This window comes from Lycium barbarum, chromosome 8, assembly GCF_019175385.1.
Source record: "Lycium barbarum isolate Lr01 chromosome 8, ASM1917538v2, whole genome shotgun sequence".
Taxonomy (NCBI): domain Eukaryota; kingdom Viridiplantae; phylum Streptophyta; class Magnoliopsida; order Solanales; family Solanaceae; genus Lycium; species Lycium barbarum.
This window is the reverse complement of record NC_083344.1, coordinates 84,237,509-84,245,206: the sequence shown is the minus strand read 5'-3', so window position 1 is coordinate 84,245,206 and position 7,698 is coordinate 84,237,509. Positions and strand designations below refer to the sequence as shown.

Below are 7,698 nucleotides of genomic sequence, written 5' to 3'. Positions count from 1 at the left end.
TATAACTTTTAGGAAAAAAATAAAAATAAAGCAACAATAAATTTAAGAAATTTGTAGAATATTAAATTTCTTTAATAATGATGTCTATAAAAAATTTAATTTTACATAAAAGAAACAAATGGAGCATAACTTCCTCTAGTCTCTAGGAGTTAAAGTAAAATATATGGAAAAAGAAATTTCATATTGAACATACGAGTTATTTTGTTGACGTGATTGGTCCATTCTAATAAAATTACGATTCAATTTTCAATTTTGGAACTCTGAAGCACATTCTAATAATTTTCTTCTAGCTATGAAAAAGAGGAACCATACTGTGTAAATGAAGCATCCACACAATTGCAAGCTCATGAAGTATATATGTTGCTGTAAGTTCTAATGATGTAATAGCAAATCATAATATATTAAACTGCCAATGTAGAATACTAGAGTCGAGCAAATAGAACTTTGATCCACATATCGCCATACACCCTTCTCTTCTTTCCCTTTGATCACCTATTTATCAATTAAAAATTAAACATACCTATTTTTTTTCTCACAAGATAAACTCTTTTCAGGTTTGCAAATAAATTATTAGATTAGGGATAAATCATTAAAAGTAATAGGATAAGATGTATATTAAAAGAATGATAAGTACACACATGGAGGCGTACAAAATGCAAAGTACTAGCTCGCTATAATAATTGAGGTATAATCCTGATTAGTTTCCTTTGGAATGAGCATTATACTTCAATCATTAGCTGTCAAAAACTAGTGTGGTTCGTAGGACGCATGAAAAATGACTTCCGCCATACCAAGCACACTAATTCTTAACTGACAAAACAAATATTGAAGATGAGAAATTTTAACAAAAACAAAATGCGCATCCATAGCAACTGTTTTTTTGTAATTTAAATCTAGAGTAGATTGACCAGACTTGTTCTAAATTTATCTATCCACTGAGAAAATTACAAGGATAGTTCCTCCTCCAATAAACTGTCAAGAAACAACTGCTGAACATCAATATACCGGATATTAAAGAAGATATAGATTTACCATGTACACATAACATAAACCAATCCAGGAATCAAGAAATTCTTCAAACTATACAAGCAAATTTCCCATCCTCAAAGGTGTGTGTATATATATATATTAGGTACTAATTCGACAACAAGCTTTACCCTCCTTCTTAATCGAGGTTTCAGAATTCTTCTCCGAAGGAAAATGCATTAACGCGAGAACCTTTACAATGGAATTGACCATGAATGTATCTCCTCCTAGGTCCTTTACAACTGTGGATCTCATTTTCATGACAAAGAACTAAATAACCACATACTTCTTCCGGCAGAAGTGAGCAATCAGTTCAAAAGATAGGAGGGGTTTCTTTAGTCATAAGTTTGGCCTAGTTATAGTCGTAGCAGTTCTTTTTGGTCCTTCCCTTTTCTAGACGTGCTTTTCGAACTGCTTCTTGGATTTGTCTCTCATGTTCCTTTAACATGTCTTCCATACTTCCCCCTGGTGGCACTAGTGGTCCAGAGCAAAGGAGTCTACTTTTCTTTGGCACATAAACCTGAAACAAGGAACATGTCAGGCTCAAAAAAGGAAGGTAAATGTTCAATATTAAATGAAACATGCAGACAAGTTAGTTTCCAAATCATTGTCTCCTTGTGTAGTCAAAATTAATACTCCATAGGTCTTAGCTCAACAGCCTTAAATGGATCCTTAGTGATGGTTATTAGACCTAATATTAGGCATGTATATGTGTGCGATGAGTTGTCATGTGTGTTTGACTTAGTAAAAGGGAAACCAGCTTATATAAACTCTTTCTTTGAAGCATGTTTGCGGTTCGTGTTCGTCGACAGATGAAGATAATTAGAAAGTAAAGATTGAAGTACACACCGTTGAATCCCCGTAACATGACCCGTCATCCCTCTTTGAATGAATACTAGAAAAGTCTCCTACAGCTCGAGACTTGTGAGAACCCTGCCTTAGAAACTCTCCACCGTGTTGGGACACAGATGAATCCTCTTTGACTTTGCGAGCATATCCAGCTGCATTAGGATGGATCACTGAAGAAGAATGAGTGATTCCGTTCCTATTTTTCACTCTTGGCGGCTCAATAGGGAAACCAGTTCCACTTTCTTCTAGAGGATTATATTTAACACTGATGCTGATATTTGACTGTCCCTGAAATGTGGAAACCATTTCAATGACAAAGTGAACGGGACTATTCTTATTTTTTTGGGAAATAGAAGAAGATCAACCTGCCCAGCATTTGATGCTGTAGTATGTTCTCCCTTTGCTTGCCTTGAGGATTTGTTCAATGATTCATCTCCACATCCTTTCACACTCTCAGCTTTTCGCCTGGGATTAAATAAATAGAAATCGTGAGACTACAGAGCAACTTTAAAGCTTGGTTACACAAAAAATGCAGTTTCTCTGGAGTAGAACACGAAAGTAAAAATACAGCCAAGCGCATGAGAAGGCAAACTTTTGGTCTTAATAGGAATCAGTATCCCAATCACTCAGAACTTCCAATGAAGAAGTAAGATTGACATTAAATCTCAAGATTCTTAAATGTATGTGCTAACTTCAATAATAGATGAACCTTAAAGTGTAAAAGCCTCCAAGTCACTTCCATTAAGGAAATAGCCAAAAACAACTCAAAAGCAAACCAGAAATTAGTCATGGGACAACACAAAGGAAGAAAGAGATTACTAGTACATTACAATAGGACAGGTTATTAGTAGCTTACTAAGATAGTCCAAAGTCATGATTTTATTTACGGATGCTTAGATTAGGGAAATTTGCTACAAGTTTTACTCGTAAAAGATAAGTAAAATACTAAAGACTTTGTCTCCCGAAACTAAAGTTTGGCAACTTGAACTCAAAAAGGATATAGTCGTGAACTCAAGAATGTATCAGTAGTGCAACTTGAACTCAAAATATATTTAAAGAGAAAACAAATGCAGAGATCAGAATGTAGAATAATGTAGCAATGGAATGATATGCAGATTTTAGATAAGAGGTATAAAGAGCTAAAATTAGATACCTTCTTGCTTCCTCTTCACGAATTTTAGCGTCATATTCCTTGCTTGGAGGATATTTCGGTAAGCTAGATGGATCACAAGGTAAGGGCTTTGTATTGAAGAACTGAAAGTGAAAAAACAAAGAAGATATAAAAAAAACAAAGAAGATATAAAACAGAGTAACCCTCCCATGGTACTTAAAAAAGATATAGAACACTCTTGGTAATTTCTGAAAGACAAGCATGGTGTGCCAAATAAGATAAAACAATCATGTCTAGAAAGGGGGAAAAAAAACACATGAATCATATCAATGTCGGCAAGCTGCAAAACGTCAATGCAGAATGAATAGCTTAACAAACATACATCAATCTGCTTGGACCATTTTGAGTCCATGAAGTTTTCAAATGAATTTTTTTGGAAAAAAGATCTAGATAAAAACCTCCAAGTAATTTCATAACCAGATGAATTCAAAAAGCAACAACAAGAGTGATTCTAAAGAAACCAAAGAAGTGTGGATGAGCACTGGAACACAGTTTCATTACCTCACTGTTGAGTGCAGAAGAAGCAGTACCACGCTTTTCTGGTTCTATAGAAAGTAGGATGTCAACTAGGACCAAAGCTGAAGGAGGAAAATCCTTGAAAGTATCAGTGACACATCGCTTGTATGGGTGTTGTGGCTTAAAACTAGTAGCATGAGGTAGTTTTGATTTCTTCCAGTATTGTTCCGAAGGTGAACCACAAAGTTTGAAAATCTTATGCATTTGCTCCACCTATAAATTGTGGAAATTAGAGAATAGCTTTAAACTCATCGGTAATGGAATAGTTCTAAAGTGACACTTCCAAAGAGATCAGAAGTGTGTTAGAAGGAGATACCTCAGTTCTTCCAGGCATGATAGGCTTTCCAGCAAATAATTCAGCGAGGATGCAGCCAGCACTCCACATATCTATGGCCACTCCATATTCTGTTGCACCAAGCAAAAGCTCAGGAGCTCTATACCATAGAGTTACAACACGACTTGTTAATGGCTGAGTTTGGTTCGGCTCAAACGTTGTAGCCAAACCAAAATCTCCAATCTTTAAAACACCATTATCATCAATCAGAAGGTTTGAACCCTTAATGTCTCTATGAAGTACACCCCGGCTATGACAGTGTTCAAGTCCACCAAGCAATTGTTGCATATAACATTTTATCTGTAAACCACCATTCAAAATGCAAAATATATCTTGTAAATTAAGATGCAGCTACCGGAGGGTTTTTCAGAGAAGAAGAGAGATGTACCTGTGCTTCAGTAAACTTAACCTGAGGTGCTGCGGCAAGTCCAGCAAGATCATGCTCCATGTATTCAAATACAAGATATAAGCTGCCTGATATCCTAGATGTGACCAAAGCCTCAAGTTTCATGACATTTGGGTGGTCCAATCTACGCAAAATACTTATTTCCCTTGCCATAAAGCGAACACTCTCTGGATCCATATTCACAAATCTCACTTTCTTCATTGCAACTATTTTATTGCTTTTAAGGTCACGGGCCTTGTACACACTACTATATGTTCCTTGACCAATCTGCATAAAATTAAACTTTTATGGACTTAATTACCGGAATATATGAAAATCTGAACTCTTTATTAGTCAGAGAACTCTGAGAAACTAAATGACATCAGATCCTGTTTCCACGGTTCTTCCAACAAGAACAAGGTAATCAAGCACTCTCAGCCTAGGGTTAAGAAAGTTCAAATTTGGAACTCAAACGAAACCAAGAAAAAAAAAATAGTAGTCGTGTCAAAAATCAATTTATTTACAATTAGGATCAACAATCCATTTTCCAGAGGTCCTCGAAGGCAACCCAAGAGAGAAAAGAGAGACTAATGGATCATAACAAAGAAACTCTTAGAAAAAAGCCACTTTGGATGGAAACTGATAGACTAATGGATCATAACAAAGAAACTTTTAGAAAAAAGACACTTTGGATGGAAACTGATTCAGCTACTTCTGTCAAAAACAATTGATCTCTATGATATTAGCAAATTCAATACCCTGAGTACCGCAAGCAAGAGATTTCCAGAAATTTTGGAAGGTCCTCAAAAATAGGCATAAGATAAACAACATTACATGAGTGACAGTTTGGAGATAAACAACATTACATAAATGACCGTTTTTAAGTAACAACAGGATCCCTAAGGTGGATAACTACAAGATGCAGATATCAAAGTTAAACAAACTATGGCTGTTCTAACTAAAAAGATCTAGAACAAAATGAAATTAGGCATGATTTGTTAAAAAACAAAATGAGTAGAGAGAAGAACTGACTTTGTTTAATTTTTCAAATGATTCTGCACTTCGAGGAAGCCAGCCTTGAATAGCCTCAGCTGCGACAGAACTTAACCAGGATGGCCATCCTGCAGCTCTGAGTTCACCCCGTACACCATTAGGCATGCTTACAACTCTAGACATTGATTGTTGCACTCCAAAATCAACTGTGGACCGCCTCTTGTGATGCCCTTCCTTAGGCCTCTCGATAATTCTTGTTTTTCCATCATCCTCAAGTACTTTTGTTGCATGCACGGATTCTGATATCCGCTTTGATTTAGATTTCATAGGTGTTTCAATCTTAGGATTAACTAAGTCTACTTTAATCTCCTCTCTTTGTAAGGGAGCAACCATCTGTACAGAAAAAGATTTATCAACTTCTTTTTCTTTCTCCTTGTCATGTTCGTAAACATATTCATCTTCCGAAGAACCCTTTGAGCAAATGCAGCCCATTCTTTTGTAACCAATATGTTCTCTCACTCAAGACACATTCGAGACCCGCATAATAAACCTGCACCAACCCAAATTTTTCAGTTGAAAAATTATTGTAATAAACTTGCGGATTTTCTATTTTCTTCCCAACTTACCAACCAATGCAGGCCTCCAATTCCTCAAGAAATTCCAATCCCTCTTTGACAATTCAAAGCCTTCCTCTCTATAATAGCAAATCCTTTGAAGAAGCCAAAAATTTCAAGAATGCCAACCACAAATATATATATATTGAATAACTTATGTTACAAGGTACAAGGTTTTGTTTGTACAAAAACTAAAAGAAATAAAAAGAAAAATCTGAAGAGAACCCCAAGAAGTCAAAAACCCAGACCAGAAAAATCCAGCATTACAACCAAATAGGAGAAATCAAGATTCCAGCATATAAAAGATATACACACAGATAAAGGAACAATATGGTTGGTGCACCAAAAACTATGTATATTTATTCTATGCTTTTTTCTTTAAAAGGATTAATGCAGGAACTCTGGTCGAGGAGGTGATGATGATACCTAATGGGGGATGGAAGAAAACTTAAATTTTTTCCCAGAAAAATTCAACTGCTTTTATTAATTACCATGTTTTCCATTTTTAAAAATTACATTTTTTTTGTTTTTAAGAAAAAAAGTTTAAAGAAAGAAAAAGGACAACATTTTTACACATATATTTTAGGATATTCAACATGATTCATCACCATTGATCAGAAAGGAAATACAAAGAAAAATAAAAGAGTAGTCTAGAATCTTGAAATCACCGAAAAATACTAACAACCATCCAATTTTCCAAAATTACTTTTCTTTTTCCATGTAACACATAGCAGTACCTTTTTTTCCTTCCTTATTTGGTGTTGTTGCTATACTTTTGCTCTCTTTGTGCATTCATGTTTCCATATAGAAATATACCCATTTCCATTCTTACAATGCTGATTTTCCTTCTTGAACAATAAGAGAAGTACGTATTCCCCCCCTTTTTTTTTGGAATGTAAGTACCAAAAGAATGTCAGCAACTGCACAAAGAGGCAACATGGAAATTTGAACTTTTTTTTCCAGCTTGTAGACGTGCACTGCAGTAATAAATGGGACCCAAATGGCTTCCTCTATGCCACGGGGAACTCATCATTGTGGGTCCCCTGGAAAATCCGTTAACTAAGAGCTTGTTAGGCAAACCATCACGTCCTTTGTACTAAGAAATACTAATACTACCATTTTCCGTACAAGAAAAATGATTTACATGAAAAAACATTTTCTAAAGGTTAGTCACAAAATTACTTTTGACATATTAAACTAATTGAATATCTATTATAATGGTCAAATTACAAGGTTTGTTTACAATATTAAAATAAATTAAGATTTACTTGTTATAGCACTAAAGGGAGACAAAAATCACGAATTATCTCCAATAGGATATCCCCAAACTCTCCATTATAACTCGAGCAATTTTAAGGTTACAACTCTTTGTATAGCTAAGGAACCGACCCTTACAACACCTATCCTCCATTCTATAATGTGCTTTAATTGTAGCCTAACTTCTTCAAAGACTCTACCTAGTCTATGAAGCCCTTTACTACAAAATCAACACCTAATACAAATCTAAGGGGTCGTTTGATAGCTGGTTAGAGTTATGCAGGTATTAGTAATACATGAATTAGTTATGAGGTTGTTAGTTATGCAGGTGTTAGTTATGCAGCGTATAGTTATGCATAAACTATTTCTTTGGATATTGGTTTGTCATATTAAAAATTAATAAACATTATATACTTTTTAAAATTTAAATATTTTTGTTTAGAATTATAACCCAGTCCTTCTTTAGCTTTGTATTTTTTTTTCTTTTTGCATATCTATTTAGGCAACAATTTAGTGAGGAAGCCAATGTTTGAATTTGGAAGCACTACTCAGC

The 7,698-nt window shown here is 34.9% G+C and overlaps 1 protein-coding gene across 2 annotated transcripts; it reads right to left on the bottom strand.

Moving 5' to 3' along the window:
• Positions 1 to 870: 870 nt before the first annotated feature.
• Positions 871 to 6,838, bottom strand: LOC132606248 (probable serine/threonine-protein kinase At1g09600). Of its 2 annotated transcripts, XM_060319658.1 has the most exons (10): positions 6,626 to 6,838; positions 5,901 to 5,983; positions 5,314 to 5,824; positions 4,285 to 4,569; positions 3,879 to 4,196; positions 3,548 to 3,775; positions 3,029 to 3,129; positions 2,241 to 2,340; positions 1,876 to 2,163; positions 871 to 1,546 (listed from the first exon to the last, which is right to left on the bottom strand). In XM_060319658.1, exons 3-10 carry the CDS (start codon positions 5,764 to 5,766, stop codon positions 1,379 to 1,381), a joined length of 1,941 nt encoding a protein of 646 aa, XP_060175641.1. In that variant the 5' UTR covers positions 5,767 to 5,824; positions 5,901 to 5,983; positions 6,626 to 6,838; the 3' UTR covers positions 871 to 1,378. The 2 variants fall into 2 exon arrangements, with proteins under 2 accessions (XP_060175641.1, XP_060175640.1); XM_060319657.1 differs by having other exon boundaries at positions 5,901 to 6,838.
• Between the last annotated feature and the right edge of the window lie 860 nt (positions 6,839 to 7,698).

Excerpts from the sequence above, each read along its gene's own strand:
- LOC132606248 (XM_060319657.1), bottom strand. The coding sequence starts at position 5,766 with ATGGGCTGCATTTGCTCAAAGGGTTCTTCGGAAGATGAATATGTTTAC. Across the intron at positions 3,776-3,878 it reads TCATGCCTGGAAGAACTGAG|GTGGAGCAAATGCATAAGAT; the intron begins GTATCTCCTTCT and ends CACAATTTATAG. Across the intron at positions 1,547-1,875 it reads CATGTTACGGGGATTCAACG|GTTTATGTGCCAAAGAAAAG; the intron begins GTGTGTACTTCA and ends TCCTTGTTTCAG.